General features: G+C 45.2%; 1 protein-coding gene across 6 annotated transcripts in view; it reads left to right on the top strand.

Moving 5' to 3' along the window:
- Positions 1-22691, top strand: part of LMO1 (LIM domain only 1) — a 65292-nt gene extending 42601 nt beyond the window's left edge. For all 6 annotated transcript variants that reach the window (XM_077784285.1, XM_021529497.2, XM_021529495.3 and 3 more), the window contains 3 exons: positions 5907-6120; positions 16826-16951; positions 21408-22691. In XM_077784285.1, coding sequence (XP_077640411.1) covers positions 5915-6120; positions 16826-16951; positions 21408-21513 — 438 coding nt within the window. In that variant the 5' untranslated portion in view covers positions 5907-5914 and the 3' untranslated portion in view covers positions 21514-22691. The remainder of the gene's footprint in view (positions 1-5906; positions 6121-16825; positions 16952-21407) is intronic.
- Positions 22692-24090: the final 1399 nt, after the last annotated feature.

Here is a 24090-nt window from a genome sequence, read left to right as displayed (position 1 = left end):
TACCCCAAATGAATTGCTAAAGCCACTGTAAAAATCACCAGCTGCATATTGCAGCATGAAACAGGCAATGAAAAAAGATTGTGGTTTCTCATTGAACAATTCTGATGAATGGTCTAAGGCTTACTCATAAGCATTTAGTTGCAAGTACTTGGTGTTCCAAATGTAACATTTTAATTGGCTATACAGATGACATGATGAGTTTCACCTTGCTGGCCGTAATTCTTCTGATGAAATTCTTGGTGAAGATGCCTGAGACAACTCACTCTCCATTCAGTGGGAGTGCAAGGTCTGACTTGTTTCACAGGGTGCAATATTCAGAGAAGGTGAGTAATACAATACTGGGAACACAAAGTGAGTTTCTTTTTAAGGGAATGAAATTCACTGCATCTTTTTGGCAATGACTGTCTGCATTTACTTAAATGGGTGATGCAGGGCTCTAATGCTTTTAAATGATATCAGATCCTCTGATAAAAGACATAAGACTGCAGTCTATTTATTGTGATGAGACAGGAGTTAATAAGATTACTCCTACTCTTCAGTTACTTTTTCATCTTTTGCAGCCAAATGCTGGGGGTTTTGTTAGCAAGCAAAAGGAGGTCAGTTCATTTAAAGGGTGTTGATGCTAGAAATAAACTTTTTTTCTCTCAAGTGGAACTCTGAAACTTAGGCTCAGTTGCCTGACTGCCAAACCCCTGGTGTTTAAACCAGAATTGCTTTTAGCACTGGAATGCTGCATCCATATAATAACCAGTTATATATTTTTAAAAAATTAAAAATAATAATAAAAATGTAATGTAAGCCTTCAATAACTCTGGTGTTTGGCAGAAGAAGGCTCAGAAATGTGGTAGCAGTGTCTGAAGGCACTGCTCAAGGAAGAATTTGTGCTGGCGAATAGCAACTTTATTCCAGTGCTGTGTTGTGCAAGGTGTTGTACAACAGGGAGTGATTGTAACAAACCTTTTGGAGAGTAGATGTATCGTGTGTGTGTGTGTGCGCATAATTATTTGTTTTGTTGTTGAACAAGCTTTTTTACTCTTAAAGGAGCTACTCTGAGAAGAAGTTTTGGGGTTTTAAAAAAAGAAAAAATAACAGCAACAACAAACAAAAACCCCAACAACAACAAAAAAGCCAACACCAAAAAACTTGTCGAGGGAAAGAGTTAAAGCCATCTGCCTGAAAGCATTGTGTAAAACATACACACAATGTTGGGGAAATAAGCCAATTATGTGTGCTTCACAGGAGGTGGGGGACTGACCTTTGTGTATAATTAGTTCTTTTATTTAAAGCAAAGATTTTGAATAGAATAACTAATTAGCTGTCATAAATGGCAAATTGAAGATTTTGGCCGGATTCCTTGGGGAGAGAGGGAGGCCGTCCCTCCTCCCAGCCCGTACTGTGCGCGCTGGCTCTCCTCATTAGGGCTGTTTTTAGTTCTCCGCAGAGGTAATGAGGAGTGCAGCCGCACACTTCCCCGAGCCCCCTCTAACAAGGCATGAAATGCAGGTGGAACAGAGCTGTCTCCAGCTCCTGCTGCCTTCTCCCCACTCCTGTGGGTGTAGCCGAGGGCTCAGGGGGGCAAGTTGGACTGGAGGGGGGTCTGAAAAGTCCTGGTGATATCACCTGTGTTTTATGCTCTGGACTTGACTGTATAAAATACAGGCAAGCTGCAAAGCCTTGAGGCATATATCATTAGCTAGCAGTCCCCCATTACTCTTTCAGACCAATTAACCTTTAGAGTTGCATTAGAGAAATTAGGTGGTGAACTTCCTTGCTTTCAGAGGGGACCTCTAGCTCTGCTGCAGACCAGAGCACTGTGGAGCCGTGCGCCGTAGGACCAGTGCAGATAACTGTTATTTAAAAGGTCTGCCATTTATGAAAAGTTCCCAGGCTCTCTTGGAAAGGAGGCTTTATGAACAGTGCCCTTAGAGGAACTGCAGCTGATTGCCATGTGAAAAGAAATATCAGTAAAATGGCTTAGAAAAATTTAGAGGTGTACTTAGTGGACACTTGTGTTATAAAGCCAGCTGAATCATTTTACAGAAAGACTCTGAGCAGATACAGGCTGATTAAAGCTTGTTTGTCCAGCTGTGAATAGTGGTAAAGTTTAGATTACTCACTACAATAACAGCCTCTTTAGACACAGACATAAATTTCAGTAAGTCCAGAGGTGGTGTCTATAATTTTTTAATGTGTATTGGAGCTCTGAGCACTCAGAGCGGGTTTAGTTTTGTATTTACCAGCAGCAAGTCTATTAAGCTATAAAGGGCAAAGAAGGGAGTGTAGGTAGCCAGAAATAGAAAGGATTCATCTACTGTTTCTAAGAAAAGAGAGCACTGGATGTCTAGCAACAGGAGAAAAGAGAACAACTTGATGGTACTTTCAGAATCTAGCAATAATCAGTGTTCCCTTGTGATCACGTATTTAAATATGTGAGTGACCAGCTGGTAATTTTTCTAGTTCTGCAACACTCCTTCTCATTTTCTTGTCCATAGAGCATGTGTGGAATTTCTCAAAGGTGACCCTTTTGTTTCTTGACAGCCCCAGTTAGATGCCACATGCCCCTTATCAAATTGAACTGGATATCCTGGCATTTTTAGGCAAGTACTGGGGGAAAATGGACACAGAGAAATGAAGCATCATCCCAGTCTTGCAGTGGGGAAATTACCAAAAAGAAAGAGCAGTTCTCCAGGTGGTTTCTGCCTGCAGAGCCCAGGCTGCTTCAGGTGTGCTGGAAGGGGGAGGCAGGAGGAGGAAAGCAGGGTTTGGTGTTGATTGTGTTCTCTCTGCGCAAGCCTCTCACCGTGAAAAGGGTTAAGCTTCTGAGATGCTTCCCTCTTGTTGCTTGGAAATGACATGGCAAGTGTTTGAGGAACCCTTGCTGATCAAGTTTGGCAGTTTTTGAAATTTTGTTTCACGCCTTGCCTGCTGTGTCAACTCACCAGCTAATTGCAGCTGCAACTTTCTGTAGTGGCTTGTGTGCTCCGTGCAGACCGGTTGGTTGGGATGTCGGAGGGAAACCTCACAGCCCAAAATGTAATTTCAAAACACTGAACCTGACCGGCAGAGGCTGACCTTGCTCGTTATTATCTGAGTGGGAATAGCAGCTTTGAACATCATATGATCTCTGAAATGGTACCTTTTTTCATTAGAAAGCCCCCTGCTGAACGCTGACCAAATACATAGCTTTCTTCCTTGCTTAAGGTACTGCTTAAAAATATATCTATATCTTTTCCTTTGCTAGTTATTAGAAGCAAATCAAAGTGTTACATTCCCCTTACTTGCAGAAGCCTCTCATAAGACAGTGGTGCTCTTGCAATAGCGAGGAGCTCAGATGGCTGTGGAGAGCGAGGGCCACAGATGGAACAAGAACTGCCCCTGCAGTCATCCCTCAGCTATCCAGGCCTGCTTGCCACAGAGACCCTCCTCACCTGCCCTAAATGATCAAACCAGCCTCTCCTAATGGTCCAGCCGGGGTTTCATCCCTGCACAGCCGCTCTTGTGGTTGATGGTGCTGCTGCATCGGCACCCTCTCTCTGGGTGAGGGCAGCTGGACCTCTGGAAGGGCACTGCTTTCAAAAGTGAGGCTTTGGCAAGTCCCATCTGGCTGAGGATCTTTTATTTCTGAACCACAGAGCTGGTCTCAAACCCAATCCATGCAGCAGCTCTCTTGAGTTTAAGGTGTGCTGGTTATGTGAAATCTGTATCTTTCCAGATGCAGGATCCTTGTGTTACCTGCACAAACCTTGCAAAAGAATTGTGTGATAACAGCCCCCCCCTCTTCTTGTGAGAAATCCTCCTCTGCCTCTAAGGGTGCACATTTAGAGAGCTTGTTTGGGGGGTGAGTAATGACTTGGTGGTGTCTGGGGCTCCTATCTAAAAACATAATTCTCACATCTAGGTCCTAGTTTTCATAGGTGCAAACTATTTTTCTTTCATCACTGGTACTGATCTTACACAGCTTACAAATGCAAATTCACATGCTTGCCCTTCTCTGCCTCACAAGAAGGCAGACTCCTCTCACAATGTGCAGTTTTCCTGGAGTGGAGTAGGGAAGAGCATGGAAATTACTCAAAAATGGAAGCTTTTTTTTATTATTGAAATGTATTTTGGATTAAAAAAAAAACAAACAGAGGTGTGTCTAGAACCACAGGGCCACTTCCCTCATTCTCACAAGAATCTTTCACCAGGCACACAAGACTTCTGCAGTCCGACCTCTGGCACCTGCAGCATAATCCACTTCTGATGCTTCCCTGTCTTGTCCCTCTTTCCAAATGTGTGTGTCTTTCTCTGTGGCTTTGTAGAATTTCCCTCGGGAGCATCACAGGTTGCATATGTGGCAGTCTAATATCCATACAGGTTTTCACTTAATTATTGCAGATTTGTCACTGGTATCAAAAGTTTATTTGTAGAGACTTGGGTTTTGAATGTACTGCAGCAGAGGGCAGGAGGGTTCTTTAAGGGTTTTTGGATGTTACTTGGGCTGTCTGTGCTGCTGAGACCACTTCGATTACAGATGGATCAATACCTCACTGTTTGTGTGGAGGTGTCCTAGGTGCTATTGTCGTCTGCTCGGGCTCTGACAAAGCAATTATTACTGTGGGAGTGGTGTGTTTACATGTGCTGACCATTAGCCACTCTCAGGTCATCCTGGCTTTTAAGGAAAGCAGCAAATGTCACTTACTGCAGTGGCACTGGTTCGGTCCTCTCTGGTTAAGGGACTGTTAATAATTCTATTATCAAGCTGCTGCTTCCTGCAGAAAGGGTGGATTAACTTTGTGTAAAGTATATAACCAGTGACACCTGCTGCTGTTCCAGAATGTCCCTTCTCATCATCTCTGCATTGGTTAAACCCACAGTGTGTTTGTTACAGGCCTAGCATTGTCATTTTTAGTGACTGACACCAGCAAAAATAAAAATCATAACAAATTGAATCAAGGCTCTAGAGCAAATGGAATTCTGGCCTCTCAGTGAGTTAATTTGTTCTTTCGTAATTTCCTGTCCTGTCCCTCACCCACAGTACAATCCTTGTTTATTTTTCCACCTTGCCTATTGATTCCATAAAGTCCTTTCCTGCCTGGCTCTTCAGCTGAGAAGGGTGACGAGCATCAGTGCTCACCATGGCAGGCACTGGCTGCTTGGAGAAAAGGAAAAATCTGGACACAGCAATTCCCTCCCAGCCTCCTGAGCTGAGTGTGCTGTCACCACCTCATACCCTGCTATCTCATGCCTGCTTTGCCGTCCCAGCAGGGGTTTCCAGGAAGGATGAAACTCCTGGCTTTTTGCTACCTTCTCCAGTGATACAAGAGGAGGAGGAAAGCTCTGCTTTGCTTAAGGAATGTGGCTTCATTAGTGGCAGAGGGGTGCCGATGGGCTTGTTCTGAAGGGGTTTTGAATCAAATTTATTTTGGAGCAGCCCCTGGCCTGCTCTAGCTTTCAGTCAGGCCTCTGTCACCCACAGGATTCACAAGAGAGGAAAAACAGTGGCATACCACATCTTTTTAAATTCACTCCTCTCCCTTCCCCATCAAACTCGACTGAGATGCTGAACCAGGGGGGTACATACCATGATGGCCCTTCTGCTCTTTTTAATTGCCTGTGGCAGGCAATTAACAATACAAGGGTATGGGTAATGAGGGGAAGAAAATAAATGTTGAAATTTCAGCCAGTTTATTCTGCCGTGAGGTGTTGGTTAGAAAGAGTCTGATGCATGGTGTCAGCAGCAAATTTGCGACAGCAGATGAAGCTAGGATTCCTTTGACTGTCAGCTCCATGCAACGTGAGCTTTCTTTGCCTGTCAGCTCCTTGCAATGGCAGCAGCAGCAGTTTGCCCCCAGAGCTGCCCCAGTGCCGTGAGCCTGGCCGAGCTGTGGGGATGTGCTCTAAGGAGTGCTGTGTTTGCCTTGCAGGCGTGCCGATGCTCTCCGTACAACCCAAAGGGAAGCAGAAGGGCTGCGCCGGCTGCAACCGAAAGATCAAGGACCGCTACCTGCTGAAGGCTCTGGATAAGTATTGGCATGAAGACTGTCTAAAGTGTGCCTGCTGTGACTGTCGTCTTGGAGAGGTTGGATCAACTCTGTACACAAAAGCAAATCTCATTCTCTGCCGCAGAGATTACCTGAGGTAAATAGAGGGACGTACTGCAGGCTCTTTCCAAAGCCTCTCGGTGCTGCCGGCTGTCTGGCTTCCCAAAAATGTGACAGCGTGTGCTTGTGTCTGGCCAGCCCTGCCCAGGAGAGACACGCGTTTCTTCCACTGTCTAGGCAGGGCTTTTTATTTGCACTTAGCGTATTTTGTAGTCTGGGAGGTGAAATCCTGCTTTTAGGTGAAGATACAAGGCCATGACACGGCCTTGTATCTTCACCATCTATCAAGGCTTTTGGGTGAAGATAAAAAGGTCATGACTTTTTGTTGTTATTATGGACCAACAAGAACAACCTCTGCTTGCTGAGTAAGTTAGGAAAAACTCTTTAATTCTCCTTGCATATCTCTGATGCTATACTCCTGCATATTAACTGAGACCTGACCAAACCTTTAGCTTTTCCTTTTCAGTCACAGCTTTTAGACAGACTTCTAATCTTGAGTAAGGTTGCTCCCAAGGAGCTCTTGTCTCTTTCCTAACTAAACAGAGCAAAACTCAAAAATTACAGATCAATTTCAAAAAATGTTTCTGTCTGAGGAAATCAGCAGAGACCTTCACTAGCTCAGAGTTAGAACCATTCTGTCAATGTGTGTCTGCAATACATAACGACACATGGGATTTTTTTGCCTGGTGTGTATGGGAGTTTTGTGCAAAATACTTTATGCAAACATAAATGAATATTAATAAGACAGCAGGCCTAATGCAAACATTATTATGAGGGTCACACTGCAAAACACTCAGAGTTTTGCTTTGTTTTTCCTTTGGAAGAATGTACTTGATCTCCAGCTAATGTGTATGTTTTCTTTTATTTTTCCTCAAGCACCGATAGCATTTCCCAGGCAAGCTCAACCAGTAAAACATCTGAAGCAAAACAAACCCCACATGCTGTTGTAAGATAGGGAGGTAAAATGCCTTCTAACCTTGCAGTGTTCAGGGGCTGTCTAGATTAGTGTCAGTGCTCAGATGCTTCATGTTTTTCAATGTAAAGTGTATTTCTGAAAATCTTTAGTAAATATTTCCTTTGTAAACTTGAACAAACAAGTTTCTCCTTCTAAAGATGAGAGATTATGCACTGAGCCAAACAGAAGGGCTGAGTCTGTCAGGTGTCATGTGGGAGCTGTCACCTTGCTCTTCAGCCCAGCAGTGCACAAGAGCATCCTGCCCACAGGAGGGTTTTAGAGCTGAAAATCTTCAGGGTACATATGAAATATCCCCGCTGAAATGCTGCCACACAGGCAGCACTTGCAGCTCCACATCTGGTTAGGTAGGGTGTGTCCCCAAAATCTAAGGAGGAAGGAGTAGCTTGGGTAAGGGAGAACACTTCTGAGGTGGAAAAGACAAGATAAGCAGCCTTTGGAAAAATGGAAAGGGTGTGAAAAGAAAGAGTTAACTATCTTCACTATAATGAAATTATTTTTGTACCCTCCTTAAAACTGAGTATTTACTAATGTCACAAGCCACTTGCCCTGGAAGCATCCTTAACCCTGTCTGTGCTAAGCTAAAAAAAAAAGAGCTCCAGAAGTTCAAATTCAACATAGAGATTTCCACCCCCAAATTAGCATTTTGATTGTTCTTCTTCAGCTCACCTATACTCTTTCTGTGTTGTGGACATAATTCTGATGTGTCAATGAAGAATATTTCAGTTCTTGATCTTCCCTTTTTGAGGAAGCCTTTCATCACAGTATCACAAATTGGGTCATGCTAGATACTATCACAGGGACTCCCAAAATCTCTCAGGAGAGCTACTTCCAGGAATAGTTTTCTTTCCAGGAAGAACAGCTGCATTATTTTCTGAAGTATTTGTTTGTACTTTATCTTCTTTATACATTATCTTTTCTTTATCTTGTTTGCACTCAGCTTGCCAAGTGATCTAGGTCTCTCCATCTGTCATCCTCCACTTCATTATTTATCACTTGACTTTGTCATTTCTGGTCTGGAAAAAGTGTTGTGTTTGTGATTTTTTTTGTTTTGGTTTTTAAATTTGACTCTGAAGATAGATATTCAGCTTTATTCTATATGTTGCAGAACCCTGCTAGAAATACTGAGCTAGACAGTGTTTCAAATTTACATTTGCTTTTTGAGACCTATGAGCTACCCCATGTTTTGTCCATTTAATAAGCGCCGTATTGATTTTGGTTTATTCTAGTTTCATAACAAAAATAATGTGTGGCATCAAATCAGACATGTAAAGTGCCAAAGGACAGCAGTATTGATGCTGGTAGGTTTAGAAGGGCCTTTTTATCACTGGAGTTGTAGAGTGCTTTCTTTCCTTGGTTTATTCTGAGAATGCTGCTTTGAGGTGGAAAAGCTTAACCTGTGATTTTCCCACTGGCCCCTAGCTGATGTGAATTTTTTTGGGGGGCACCAGAAGCCTGTGCTAGAGATGGAAAAGAAGCCAGGCATTGCAGACTGCAGAAAGTGGCCCATGTCCCAGCTGGGTGAAGAGAGGGCAACTCATTGCATGAACCATGGAAGGCAACTTGGGACTCACGTTTGACCATGGCCCAGCAGCTCCTGTCACAGCACCAGTTAAACGTGGTCTCTGGAACAAATTCCTGTGCCTGGAAAGTGCCTGGTAACACCTCTGTCTCCCTTTCTAAGGTTGGAATAGCTCCTGGCCTGACAAGGGGGAAGTCTGTTGCTATTTGTGCCACATGGTTAAACTGTGAAAACTTATATGGCCTTTACATTAAATATTTTCCCTTTATCTGAATTTAGAATATTGGAGCTTTGACTGTTTTTTGTTGGGAAGAGCAGTAGAATTGTCATATCCTGGGAAATTTGTCAAAGACTCAGCTAGGAAGGAATAACATGAATTCTATAACAGTGTTGTTAATTTGCCTTCAGCTGTTTAGGCAGCTTTACAGCTATCATGGCTTGTATTCTTACAGATAAGTAAATTTAGTTTATACTGGGGTTTTTTGAGTGGCTCTGCTGAGCTCCTGGAGTCTGTTCCCCTGATGCTATGGAACGCTTTCAGGCTCCCAGGATAGGAATAAGGGCATTGCTACATAGTCCCATATTTATAGAAGTATAAAGATTTTGCTTTAAAACATCTTGTATTGGCTTCTACACATAATATTTCTTTCTTTCTCCATTTTAACTATTAGTTCTATTAATAGAAGGAGCTAAAGTTGCCATCACGATCTTCTCTACTGTCTGTTCCCTCCTGGTAATTTGAATTTTTCTTCTTGGAGAATTAACCATTCCCATCATTATATAATTCCTTCACATGAGTAGATTTAGAGTCTCTACCCACATTTTTTTTCTTCCTCGTTAAACAGCTCACAGTGTTTGGTCTACTAGGCAAATTTTAGCAGAATTCATCCCTAAAAATAACTTTTCATACTTCACACTGTGGTTGCACCATAAAGGGAGCATTTTACCTGGAGAATAGTGAGAGGAATTCAGCCAGAAGGCTCCTGGAATGTTTTGTTGTCAATCTGCAGCTCTGGGACCCTCCTGAGGGCAGGTATTGATGAGCCACAGCCACTGCAGGGACTGGGGCTAGGGATGGACTTGTGGCAGAGGGTCAGGGCAGGAGCAGTGCCAGCTCCTTCCCAGCTGTGGCAGCGTCCCTTTGGAGCTGGCTTCGTCCCAGGCACTGGGAGCAGGGTGGGCTGCCAGCCATGGGTGCTGATCCCCGGTAGGTTTTCAGCAGAAATCTTTTCAGCCTGTTCCAGAAGCTGTGAGCAGACCTTAGCCCGATCATTTGTTTCAAAAGATAAACTGTCGTCATTGCTTGTGAAGGAACATTTGTTAACCTTCACTTTTCATAAAACACTTTCTTGCTCATTTTTTAATCATGAAAGATGAAATTGGATCTCGAGTTGTTATCCTTGTGGTATCACCTCAGTCTCCAGCTGTGTCTCGATGTATCTTTCAATACATTTCATCTCAGCAAATAGATTTACCATTTGTTTCATAATCGCAGTTCCAGCATTCCTACCTCTAATTATTTTTGATAAGCAAATGCTATTGAAGGAACTGCTTCTGGGACAGAGCAGCCTAGCATGCAGGCTCAGATGGCTCCTTGCAGCCCCCATGCAGCGACGTGTGTTTGTTCCGAGGCATAATTAAACATTCACCAAGCTCCGCTTCACAGGGACGGGCTGGGTGTTGCATCAGGATTTCCCGTGAGGAACTGACAACTTAAATTTCACTGTGAAGTGCTGATGAAGAACGTGATTTTTCCTTTTTACTCAGCATGGTGCCCTCGCACGAGCAAAGGCGAGTCGGGCTTGCTTTGAGAGGAGCAGAACTGTTGCTTCTGTGTGTTTGATATGCTGGTGTTGGGAAAATTTTTCATCATGTAAACTGATTGGGGCCTTAATTAGACTCCAAAGAAAGCTCAAAACCTGCATTTAAAAATGGTGGTGAATCGGTAAAAGTGAAGGGCTTTCCGGGAAATCCTGATGCTGTTCTCAGTGAGTTTTGTGGCAGTTCTTTTCACCCACTTTCCCACACATTTGGATCAGGGCTGCAAACTCAGCATGGCATCACTCTGCACATAGTGTTGGTGCCTCCAGGGAGCAGAGCATCCCTCTGCACCCCACCTGAGGGACAGGGACCTCCTGGCAGGACTGCCATCCCCTGTCACCCCTCAGCACTGTCTGTATCACAGAGGCATGAACTCCACCTCAGCAGCTCCTACTTCCAAGACTCAGATGCCAAGTCCTGGGGTTTTTGCTCTACTCCAAATGTCTCGGGGCGTTAATTCTGTCAGTGAATCACTTTAAGAGCCCTTTACCTGAAGTGTTCTTTATCTGGCAAATAGAAAGGGTTAAATTTTCTTGTGGGACAAAAGCACAAACATGGGTGCCCTGCTCTGTTGGCACAGGAGGATGTGGGCAAATTCCCTCCTTCTGGTGGCTGTGTGAGAACAAGCCTTTGGGAAGTCAATGTGTGTGCCCCAACAGGCAGAATTTAAGTTAATCTCCCCAAAACATCGCTACTGCTCAGAATGTGGCTTTAACCTGGAGAAGCTATAGCACCTTTGAAGCAGGCAGTAGAGAATATGGGATTTTTTTTTTCCCCTCTGGAGAAGCACAGTGTGCATGTGTGCACTGAGAGCATGCCCTGCTGGATTTTCAAGGGACATGTTTAGTGTGGGAAGGAGAGGTATAAATGCAGTGTGGCTGAACAAATGGTGTCTGCTCAGAGCCTAAAAATGTCACCGAGCTGAAGTGCTGTTTTTGCCTCGCAATAGGGAGCATTTTGCACGATGCATAGGACACCCTTACTTGTAAACTTGGTGTCTGTACAGATTAAGGAGGATTAATTAGGCTCAAAATACTGTGTGTCTTGGCAACATTGCTGTGCTTTGTGATGTTAAAGTACAGATTTTTTTTTCCCCCTGCAGTAGCTGGTCCAGGACTTTCTCACAGCCTGTGCCCATACTTGGTTTGATTGTTTGCTTTTTGCCCTTTTTCTTTTTTTCAACCTCCTCACTGTGGAAGAAAGCTAATGGGGAGTCATTCTGCCTGGCTGTGGTACACTAGCATGCCTCCAGCACTTTCAGCTTTACAGTTTTCTGGCTGCTGTGTTTAAACTCTCCTAAGAGAACGCTGTTACACTTGTGCTCAGCAGTGCCAGAGCAAGGATGGGTTTAAGGTCAGTGGTTTCAGTTACACCGTGGGAAAGGCTGGGGCAGGGGAGGAGGACTTGGACTTCTCTTACCTGCTCGTGGTCCCAACCCCTCTGTAAATGCCCACTGAAAACATGGAGGGAGAGGCCAAAGGAGTGAAAATAAATGAACATCCAGATGTGTCCTTCAAGTGAAAACAGACTCCCTTGAGCAACCTTGAAGTTCAGGCCTAGCAGTCTCTGAACCAGTGCGGTCACTTGGCCAGGGGCTCTTTTCTACTGGTTCAACTCCCCCTGCTATGCTGTCCTTGAATGCCAAACCCTTTGGCATGAGAGATGTAAATTCTTTGGGATTGAACTTGAAGGCTTCGTGAGAGGACAGCTTGACCAACTTCATTAGTATCAAAATGCATTTCCTTTCCTTCAGCTGACATGACTTCCCACTGCAGCACTCACAGCGGTGTCCTGCATAGGAGGGTGCACCAGCTAATATGATTTTACCGTGCTGATGAATGTCCTATCACTGAGGCTTTCTCTAATATTACACAAAGGCTGATTGCAGCAAAGTTGTCCAAAGTTGCTTTTAAGATTATTCTTTTTATCTTTTTAAGTGATGTTCAGGCTTTCCCTGCATTTATTGGTATATTCAATATTCCAGTCAAATCACACTTGTAGCTCAGCATATTTCTAATATCCACAGATGGGAAAGACACTGATTGCAGTATTTAAGAGCCACCCTCACTGAAAAACCAGTTGTTGGTCTGTTTCAAAAGGGGCAAAACCGTTTCATTTCATGAGGGTGAATTTCAGTTACATAAAATAAGTCTGGTTCTACAGCAGGCCCTGATGAAACTAAGAAATAAAAAGCAGCATGCAAATAGGGAGGGTTTATGGGAAAACCTATTTCACCTTGTGGGTGGGGAGGATATGAGCGTGGAGTTCCACAGCTCCTCTAAAACTTGTATATCCAGATAATCTGTATGTATAAATACGTAGAAAAACATGGAGTTGTACATCGTATCTACAAATGTAGATATTTATCTGTAGGTTGGGGTTTAGTCCTCCTTTAGTTCATAATTCTTACTTTCAGTGTTAACAAAAACTTTTTTTGGGAGGTTATTATCAGTCTCCACTCAACTGTTTGAATTTCAAACTTGTTTTGTTCTTGTGTTTAAAAAAACCCAGTTAACACTGCCAACCTTGCCTTTCTGTACCATTCATTATTTTTATGTGCTTGTCCTGCTTTGTCTTTTTTTGTCTCCTATGAAGTCAACAGCTCCAAAATTTTTGCTCTTTCTGCAAAGGGAAGATTTTCACCTTCTTTTTTGATTGCAAGCTGCTATCTAGTCAGACACCAGGCTAGAGGGGGCGAGAAGAAATGGGGATCTTTACTTGTAGGCAATGACTAAACCAGATTGTTGTTCCTAGTGGAGACAGAAATAGGCAAACAGATTCTCAGTTCAGGCCCCCTGAACATCTTGGTTGAACAAAAAACCTGTTAAAGGTGCTAAACTTAAAATTTTCATATGAGAAGTTTCTTACTGTTTTCCCTACCATAAGAACCCTTTAACATTCTTTCTCTTCCTCCTCCTCAAAAAAAAAAAAAAAAAAAAAAACCTGCAGGGTGCTGTGACATTACTGTGGTTTGAATTAATTTGAGATGTACTCACAGAGTTGTTGAGGTCTGGATCACAAGCTCTTTAGCCCAGACAAGACTACATAAAACCCATCCTCTGACAATTGCCTACTGCTTCCAGGAGCACTCCCTTCTTTTCCCTTTAATTCATTTGCATTCAGGGCTGTTCCTGTATGCCAATTAGCTTTAATTTTTACTATACACACTGACATCAATGGCCAATGAGAACAGGGCATAGTGGGGTTTTTAGTGTGCCCATAAACTACAGAAAATTGTCCCTTGGACAAACTCCTGCTTTTAGACTGGCTGACAACAATAGACATAGTTAAGTTCAGGCTAAGAGCCATTAAACATAATTACTACCACAGGGTAAAAGTTTAATTGTGCTAAATTTTAAATCTGCATAGTCTATGCTTATTTACAAGCTGGCTGGGTCTTCCTGTTACATGAAGGGGAATAAATCTGTACTTAAAAATTATTGCCTTTTAACTTCAAAGGGAAATTAATAAATAGGGTTTCTTAGAAGCAAAACAACCCCAAACTGAAAATTTTCTGTATTTCCAGCTTCTTTTATGCCAATGGCTCCAAGCTGGTAAGTAGAGGCTAAACAACTTCTGATAGATTTTTCTAATGCATTTCAACTTCGTGTGTGTGAATGTGTGAGAGAGTGTTGCATCTGTTACGAAGGTGTCTGGGGGACAGAATGCAGATCAGTTTGTTCGTGTGGGGTTATTTTAAATTTAACCACAGATGGGGCTTGGGGTGGAAGGTTTTTCCTCCTGCCCCTTATCTTCTCTCCCTCCTTCCAATAACGTTAAGCTCCCCACTTCGGGAAGTTTCATCTCAAGTAGCTTCTGGATCAGGAGATATCAGAGGTGGCAGGTTTTCTACAAGCAAACAAAAAAAAAGGCAAAATACTCTGTTCATTTTGCATTTTCTTCCAACAGATTAAAAAAAAGTCATGTTCACTGAGCTACAAGTTACAGCGTATTTTTAGAAGCATGGTGAATGCATGGGGCTCTAAATCACTCCCCGAAAAGCAGAATAAAATTAGGAGGTGCTAGAATAAGTGTGAAACATTCATCTGTTGGGAAAGGGAGGGTATGGAGGACTGTGAAACTTGATAGAAGAGACAAAGATTAGCACTCTGACTCGCTGGAAGCCACGTTATGTAGACATTAGAAGGCAACACGATTTCAGCTGGACAGAACATAAGCTTCAGATCTTATGCAAACAGTCAAAGCTGTTTAACAATTGGTTTACCCCCAAAACCCCTGAAAGGAGACAGGTGAATACGATGCCAAATACATTTTTCATGTTTCTTAAGCTAACTGTTTAAATAGTTAAGTGAGCATCTGTCCAAATTTCCCCATCATTTCCATTTAGAAAAGTCTCCTATTTGAAGGCTGAAGAAAAGCACCTGCTTAACAATGCAAATGGTGCTGTCTGGGGCCCCTTTATTTTGTTTAATCTAGATTGAGCTCCACACAACTGTGATGCTAATGAATAATGGATATTTTATACTTGTGCATGTAGCAGTACTGGGCACAGAGCAAATCTAGGATTAACCTCCCAGTTTCCCTGCCTAATGCATTTGACTCATTTTTTTTGAGTTTGCTGTGACTTGGGTACTCTAAAAACGGATGTCTGGTTTTATGGGAAATGGGAAAATCCTGGCAAAAGCTGTCAGGCTTTGCTGTGCCCAAGTGGAAAGGGGCAGCTAGGCTGAGGAGGGGAGGGATGTCTGCAGTAATGGTTTGATTTGTGAGTGGGTGCTGAATGAGAGCCAGGGTCTTCCAGGGTGGAGACCTGGATGCTTTTCAGTGCCACATTTTTCCAGTCCAGTCTGCTGGTGTTAGGCAGCCAAGACCTGTGCCCAGCTGCCTCCCCTGCCTTGCCTTCCTGTGGGGACAGGAGCAAGAGGAGTCAGCTTGCAGAGGGAAAGGGATTGCTTTTTGCTGGTGCAAATTATACAGTTGGGATTTTGCTCTGCCTTTCAGCCTTCAGATGATGGAGTCACGGGGGAAGAAATTTTGGTACTCCCTTTGTGGATTTTGCGTCTTGCATGAGTGTTTCTGTTTTGGTTCCTGTGTTTAGCTCTGAAGGAAAACATAGTGCTGTTTCTTCATAGGAAGGCCTGGGATTTTCCAGCCAGGCCTAATGAAAGACCCCTGATACCACTTCTAAAGAAAAATAAGGGTGGGCTTTCTTACAGCTGGAGAGCGAACTGACTTCGGGAGCGCAGCGCTGTAGGAGGGTGGGAGAGTTGTGTTGGGAGGTTTCTATAACACTGCTGGGTGTTTTAATTCACAATTACTGGCCAGTAATAATTAGTATTGATTTGCCTGGCAAATTGCGGGTTTAGAAATTGGTTATAGATTTTCCTGATGCTTCTCATCTGCGCGTTGTGGAATCAGCCAGAACCGATGGCTTGAAACAAACCGCGAGCCCAGCTCTGTCCGCGGGCAGCGGCGCGTTGCGTGCACAGAGCTAATGGCCAGCAGGGATTGTACGTCTTGAGGCTCATCGCCCCCAAAATACATTTCTGTCATCCTCTGGGCAAAGTGACTAACCACACGTGACCAGAGGCTGGGGTGAACCTTGGTTCTGCCAGCCCGTGGCTCAGTGCCCTGTGCCCCTGGCACACGGGGGGCTGCAGGCACACCTCGGGCAAGGGGGCCACGGGAAGGGTGCTGCAGTCGTGCTTGAGTCCCCTGGCAGGAGCTGCAATAGCAGCAGACATCTGGGGAGACAGATAGTGAAAGCCAAGATGAAAATGGCAAAGCTTCCAGTGCTGAAGGGCTGTCCTGGAGGGCGGGCAGCTGGAGTGGAACGGCTGAGCATGCTGTTCAGGCCGCTGTGGAAGGGCTTAGCTGGCTCCCAGGAGGAGGGAGGCACGGCCGGGGAGGAGGGCTTGCTCTCTGAGATGCCTGGTGTAATGCTGTGCACTCATTGCAAGAGAAGTTGTGCTCTTTCTTTTTAAGCAGCAGGTAAGTGAGGGTCTTCCTGAGCTCTGTTACAGCGCTGCCTGCCAGGATTGGCAAAGTTTGCAGGACTTCTGTGTCCTGCTGCCAGCCTGTCCCTCCGCCAGGCTGCGGCTAAGCAAGTCCTTGTGGAGCAGGATGGGCAGCTCCCAGCACCTACCCCAGTGCTGCAGAGAGGCAGATAGTTTTTGACTGAAATTTTGTGAGCCCCAAAATAGTGCTCCAAGTGTTTAATGCTTTTCTCCATTAGACAGCAAATTAGCCCTAGGCTCACAAACCAAATGAAGTTTCTTCTCAATGATTGGAGCCTGCTCACCAGGCATTTTTATCCCAAGTTCCTGCACGCTGGTTGGTCAGTGAAATGGAGACTGCAACTTCTATTTATTGGTGCAATACAGTATTTGATACTGCTAATTACACTTAATTAGTCCTTCCACCATTTAATTAAAATGGCTTCTAATGATTGTGCTTCTTTGGCAGGCTCTTTGGTACCACCGGGAATTGTGCTGCCTGCAGTAAACTGATCCCTGCCTTTGAGATGGTGATGAGGGCCAGAGATAATGTTTACCATTTGGACTGCTTTGCCTGTCAGCTCTGCAACCAGCGGTGAGGACACAGTTATTGTACACACAAACTAATTTATACCTTTGCCTGTGAAACAGGGGAAACGTTTGATGCACGCTGCCCATCTGGGCTTACAGCCTGGTGACAGGGCTGGGGCTGGGTTGCCAGGCTGACCTGGGGGATGCATGTAAGTACCTGTAGCCCTTTTACTGCAAATCCCCTTGGAGCTGGTAGGAGTTGGAGGGGCAAGAGGGAGAACACAGACACAGACTGTTCAGCTACTGCTAAATAAAACAAACCACTCCAGTGTCCTTTCAGGAGCTACCCTCTTTGCAGAAGGCAGATGATGAAGAATGGACCTCCTCTGGCAAACTGACATTATCTTGCTTAAGTCACATTTCTGACATGCTCAAAACTGGTGGTGGAAAGAAGTATAAAGAGAAGGGACAGGAAAGAGAAAAATACTCTAGCTAAGTGCTTTCCAACACTAGGAACAAATCCATTTAGTTGTTGTGTGGTGTAATCTTGAGTGGTGCTTATTTATTTCTGCTGGGTGGAAGATGGAAATCAGGGAGTATAATAAAGGGCCATGCACAGTGTTTTCACTTGAACTACCTGTATCCACGTGAGTTTGGGAGGGCTGTGAAAACTCTTCCCAGCACCATGTTTTTTGATCAACATAGGCAGAATGGAAGCCCACAGAATCAGATGCTTTGTCACCTTTCGATGCATCCATCTGTCCATCCTTGTCTAAGATAGACTGGAACTGCTTGCAGTTCTTACTGCTTGCTTAGTCAGGCTGTAGTCCAAGGGCCAGGTCCAAGGGCTGTGCTGGTGTTCCTGCTCTGCATCTGTGGCTGTGAATCCCAAAGATGAAACTAGAATGCAATGCCTCATCCCGTGGGAAAGTATGAGAGAGATGACAGAACCTGTGGGAAGATGGAGAACCCAATTCTGTAAAAGTCAAGCTAAAATCCTGGCTTAAAACATTCCTTGCTCAGTCTAGAAAAGAGTCTCAGTGGGATCCGAGATGAAGCAGCCATACAGGCGTGTGAATGCAAACCTGAACTTGGGAGGTCCTGTCCGACTCCGCTCTCGCACGTCCGCCAGTGGCTCAGCCCTGGGGATGGAGTCGGTGTCAGCTGGCTGGGGAGGAGGCAGATGAGGTGGCTTTAGCCGCTGGCTCACTGGAGGCGGGCAGGTTTATTCAGGTACTAAAGTCCCATTAATGCTGTCGCAGCGCGGGTGGCAGTGCCGGGGCGGCAGTGACATCTAGTGGCTCCTGGCCTTGGGCTCTCTGCGGGAGCCACGCGGGATCTTCCAGTTGCCCAGTCTTGTTTGGTGACTCCTGAACCCTGAGCTGATCCCACCTCATCCCCCGAGATGCTCATTCCACTCTGCTGCAATCACCAGTGTTCTGGCATTTGTCTCCAGACTCGGGAGCGTGGCGGGTGCTGCCAGGCTCAGCCCTCAGGATCAGCTCTTTTCAGCCTCCTGATGATTGCCGGGCAGGAGAGGGCTGCTCCCAAACCCCACGTAGAACCTGGGGCTAGAGCATTATAAATGTCCTTTCAGGCTCTGGGCTGTGCAGTCAGGAGTGCTGGTTGGCCTTGGAGTCTGCAGGCTGAGTATCTCCCATCAAACCCCAACTTCACCCTTCTTCCCTCCCAGAAAATCCTAGTGCTGCCTAGTTCTCATTTTCAGTAATTTCTTTTAAATGTCACCCTTTATTTCAAAGGCTCCAAAGCACCTCTCTCGTTCCCTTCCCTCTTCAATTGCCAGCGTGGTCCCATTCTCCTTCAGACAACCTCCAGGCCTGTCACTGCCCAGCAGGAGAGTGCAGGTAACCCTCCATTCTGGCAGAGTTGTGCTGTGTTGCACAAGGGATTTGCTCAGTTTGTGAGAGGCTGAGTTGTTCTGGAAGAGGGACTATGTGTAGATTTTTGCTTTTGGCTGAGGTCAGAGTGCTGCCAGTTTTTATGACTTTCTCTGTGGAGATTTGGGCTTGAAGGGGCAGAATGGATGATCCTGTAACAGACAGCACTGGATGCTGAACTGAGAACAGTGAGATTAAGTAACCCTGAAGTTAAAACTGCAGAGGTAGATGCCAGCTCTGGTTTTGAATTGGAAACCTCACCAGAAATCCCATCCTGTTCCTCAGCTCTGGAAATATTTGATGGTGAAGACCTTTCCTCAGTTCTCTTCCAGCTTGCTTGCCCTTCTCTAGCTGGGCTCTGTATAGAGTGCTAAATCTATCACAGCAAAATCTCTAATATTTTTACCAAGTGTGCAATGTTTTCATCACTTTCATTCCCCAAAACATCAGTTTTCCATCAAGTCCTGCATTACCCACTCATCCTGCCATGCTTTAAACTGTTCTAAAGTTGCCATGGTCAGCACAGTGTTGGATAAAAGCTGATCACTGCTGTGACTGGCCGATAGGTCAGTGTTACAAGGGTTGCAGGAAATCCAGCTGTTTCTCTTGCCATTATCTGAAGTGTGGGTTTGCTGGGAAGAAAATCACTCTTAGGGACTGGTACAGTAGGTTCAGCACCTATCTCACTGCTGCTGGTTGGAATTTGATCATCCAGATGGTCTCTGCAGCATCCCTGCTCTGAGCATGGGGCTGGCAGTGTGAAACTGGGCCTGAGGTCACCCTGTTAAATCCTTTGTCTCCAGTTGTGATGCATCAGCTAAAGAGATCCCAGTTTACTGTTGGGTTTGCAGGACTGGCAGGTAGAAACAGTTGCCCTTCCAGTGAATCAAAGCCTTCTCCCAAAACTTCATGTCACATGCCCTGTAGAGCATTTCAGTACCCACGTGCTGGTACACACCCCTACGCCTTCCACCTCCAAGATTCTCCAGCTCCTCCTTTGGCTCCTCTACACCCAAAACCAGGTCTGGCAAGAGACAGCTGTTGACGGTGCTGGTGGCAAGAGTAATTTTTGCATTTCTCTTCCTGGAGATTGATACGGCGCTTAAGGTGGGAATAAGTAGTGAAAAGCAAGCAGCTGTGTCTGTTATTTATTGTGAGTAAGCCTGCTCCTGGGGCAGGTGGTATTAAGGGGAGTGTGTGCAATACAGTTTTTACCATAAAAGCTGTTAGTTGAAATTAGGAATAATCTTTATCTTTTTAATATGCAGAAAAGGTTACATTTCAGAACCTACTAGAGCATGTGCCACAGAGGGAAGAAGATGGAAGGTTTTAGTGAAATCCTGTGAAGTGTGAACCAATGCCCAGTTCTCTCTGTACCAACTTGGCAAATTAATCAGCTTATTTGCAGGTGTCCAGTTGGAGAGAACTTGTGCCTGTGCTGGGCCTATAAAGAAGCTCTAAAATTATCAGTCCTGTTCTTTTAGCAGCAAATACTCAGTTTTCTAGAGATGCTCTGCCTGAAGGTGCCTGAGTTACAGATGATGAAAGCACTTTAGACAAGGGGTAGGCAGTGCCAAAACAGCCTGGGAGCGGGGGAAATGGGAATTTGAGGTCTGCTAAGTCTTCTGGGGATGGGGTCACCTCCAGTGATCTTCCTTCAAAGCCCTGTAGATATTTGGCCTTGCCAGAGGCTGGTACCTACCCCTTTCTCTCAGTGCAGAGCTGCCTTGAGGCACAGTGCCTGACCCAGGGTGTCTCTCTGCTTTAGGGTCCTGAGGCTGATTTCAGACCCAGCTCTTGGGGCAGCCTGTGCTCTGGTCTGTCATTGCCCTGCCAGTGTTATGGACAAAAACCAGCCCCTGAATTGGGTGCAGAGAACATTATTTGTTATCTTAAGAAGTAAAGATTAGCTTCTGATTCCTGAGCAAGCAGGCAGGGCGGAAAAAGCTATTGGCTGTCAATTCACACCTCTCCGATCTTATATGTGGAACTTTTTTGACCTTAATGGTCAAATAAAATTGTTAAATATCACAAGCTTCTCTGTCAACTTCAAGACAAACAGAACAATTTACATGGTATATAGAGAGCAGTGCCCTTCGCTCAATGAAGATAAAGGTTAGGAGTCCAGCCACCGAGAAATTTCTATTTATTGTTCAGCACTGTACACAAGGGGGTGAGGGAGGACTTAATAGCCAGTCCTTGCCTGGAAATTAGTGTAAATACTGCTCCACCCGAGGGAACTGTGGAAATGTGGATACCAGCAAAAACTTCAAATAGGCTCAGTGTGATATTGCCCGCTTGATTTCCTGGTTGGAGACCAACACCTCTCATCTGCAGGGACAAATCCCTGAACTGCTCCCAACCTCCTCCTGCAGCTGGCTCGGACCCTGCAGAGAGTGGGACCTGCTCCCCAAGCTGCTCCCTGTGGCTTGGAGCCAAGCACAGATGTGCCAGGGAAAGGGACAGCAAAACGCTGGGGTGGCAAGAGGCACTGGCAGAGCTGGAAATCAAACTCTGCTCACCAGAGTCGCCTTCGGACCCAAACTGCCTCAAATCCCCCCTTAGCCAGTTCTCACGTCTGTTCATGCTCACACCCACTAATCCTTTTTTTTTATCTTCCAGATTCTGTGTGGGAGACAAATTTTTCCTGAAGAACAACATGATCTTGTGTCAGATGGACTATGAGGAAGGGCAGCTGAACGGGAGCTTCGAGTCCCAGGTTCAATAACAGCCCCTGCTTCGCTGGAGCACTGTGGGATGGGCGCTTGGCCGCACGAGCAGCGAGGGCGTCTGTCAGCTTGCCTGCAATATTTTTTTAATTCTTGGTCCAGAGAGGACTATATACATTGTAGTACTTTTCCCCCCCAACACAAAGCAGTTACAATTTTAGATGTACAGTTGTGCCTGCTTAGCTGAGCACTGCATTGCCTGTATGTTTGTGAGTTTTTGGGGTCTGGGGGAGGGCTCTGTACAGTCTGTTTTCTGTATATAAACTGGAACATTTATTTTATGAAAAATGTAATGCAATTTTATTACTGGTGTGAATTAAAAATTATGAATGTTTCCTGGTCATCTTTGCCGTGGTTTCTTCCCCCTGTGACAAAAGCCTGTATTTCCTGTGCTTTAGCTGAGCAGATTGTTGGAAACGTGTACATCTATCAGAGCAGAAGAAGGTTCTGTCATAATAACTGGGGGAAATGCTGCTGCAGGGTTGTGGAGACTTCCATCCAACCACCTGTACAATGGGGGGTAATGAGCTGGGGGCAGGTGTGGCTGGGAACCGTCGGCATCGCTGGCAGGGCTGCTGGGCTGTGCTGGGCTGCTGGCTGAGAGGCTCCTTGTGGATTCAGACGGAGCACTGCCACGGAATCCCTGCTGGCTGCCTGATCCAGTGCCTCCAGTCTGTGCTGCGAGGAACAGGCTCCCTGCAGCCCTGCCAACAGGTGCCTGGGCATTGATCAGAATATTAATTTCAAGGCTTTGCTAGGCAGGGGGATTTTCCCATGGGGCATCACTTGTCCAGGTCAGAGCTGCTGCGAGAGCTGATGTCAGGGCTGGGACGTGAGCAGGCGCTGATGCAGCAGATCCCTGCTCCCAGCCCTTTTTGCTTACTCGGTGCCAGGTGCTTTGACCTCCCACAAAATAAAAGCGATCAGATTTGAAGCATCTCCCTGAGAAAAAATTCTGAACTCTGTTCCTGCTGCGATGCTTTGTGCAATGATTTTCAAGGTTATGCAATTCATGTGCAACCCACTGGACTGTATCAAACACATTTCTTTGTATAGTGAGTGTCACTTTAATATAGTGCACCAGTAGCTGTAAAGGATGGCTGCAATTCTATTTATTTTGTCTTCTTGCTTTTTCTTAGATTTACCCTCCTTTCCTTTAATAAATAGACACCAAGTACTTTTTTTCTGATGTGACTTAATTGGTTGCTGGTCCTGGGTCGCTTGTGTGTGTTCTCTGAATTGCAAATGCCAGATGCAGTGCAGCTTGGTGCTGCTCTGCCTGTTGCATGAAATGCTTTTATGTACACCTGTGCTTAATAATGGCTAAGCAGAAGCAAATACCATCAGATACTTAGCATGTTTCAAAATATCACCCGTCATCTAGAGCTACCTCAGACATGTGGATTGATTGAGTGATTTTTCTTCACAAACAGATGTTTTGGGTTGGGAGACCCAGTATAAAATGTGTAGCCTCGTCCTTTTTTATTCCCATAAACGTGGAATAGCAATTAAAGAGCCACTTAGAGCTGCCTATGGATATGTGGTATTTAAACTGCTGTTCTGTTTTAGTGCTTTTTGGGGTGGAGGGAGGTTGTCTTTTGAGAAACTGTAGAGTTGATGCTCTTTTTGTAGAGGCTATTGGAGGCAGCCACCCTGGGGCTATGGAAGGAGCAGCTTGTTGCCCAAATGTTTCCATTCCTTGCTTTGAAATGGGCTGCCAGACAGCCCCCTACCCCTGCCTGTGCTCTGGATTGATGGATCCCTGCCTGCTTGCCTGCCCATGGGATTTGCTGCAATTCAGCACACAGGGGCACGATGGCAGGGCAAGGCTGCTGTCCTGTGGGGATGAGGGGAGCAGTAAAACCAAACCAAAGCCACTCACCAAACAAGCTGGAGGGGCTATTAAGTTTCCGTTCAGATTCTTAAGGAGAGTTTTGGTACCAGTTTAAAAACTGAGTCCCCCAGAGAAAGGTACCTTAGTTACACCATGGGCTATGACTCAGGAGCAGTGGTTTCCCATTGCCTCCCTGCACTTGCCCTTGCTGTGAAATGCAGGCACTGCTCCCCTGCTGGAGTGCAAGAACTTAATTTCTGATGGGCAGCCCTCTGATTTGTCATCATTGCTGTGGATCTGATTCGTGATACCTTAGGTGGAATTTGTTGGCTCATGCAAAAGCCCCAGCTAGAGGCCAGGTGGATGGGAGGAAAGCCTGGGGCAGGACACAATTTCTCAGTGCTGAATGGGGTGGGGCAAATATCCAATTGTCTTATATTTAAAAAAGCAAAAATACAAGGGAGAAACATTGCAGCATCCCTCTTTTCTGTGTCTGCTGCATGCCATAGCCCATGCCCCAAACGGCATTGGAGGTGGGACACCTTTAAAAATAAAAATCCCAGGAGGGCAATGCAATCATGAATTCTTGTCTGAATGCTGCAAATTTGCTTAATAGAAACAAGGGCTGGAGTGCAGACCTGCTCTTGAATAATTGCTTCCACTCTATGGAGCAGAGCACAGAAACCTTTTGATGGTGTTATAGTCATCACTTGGCATAAATATTCATTCAAGGAATCAGAGC

This window comes from Lonchura striata, chromosome 6 (genome assembly GCF_046129695.1).
Source record: "Lonchura striata isolate bLonStr1 chromosome 6, bLonStr1.mat, whole genome shotgun sequence".
Taxonomy (NCBI): Eukaryota; Metazoa; Chordata; class Aves; order Passeriformes; family Estrildidae; genus Lonchura; species Lonchura striata.
Note: the sequence above shows the minus strand (reverse complement) of the source record. Positions and strands in the feature narration are given on the sequence as shown.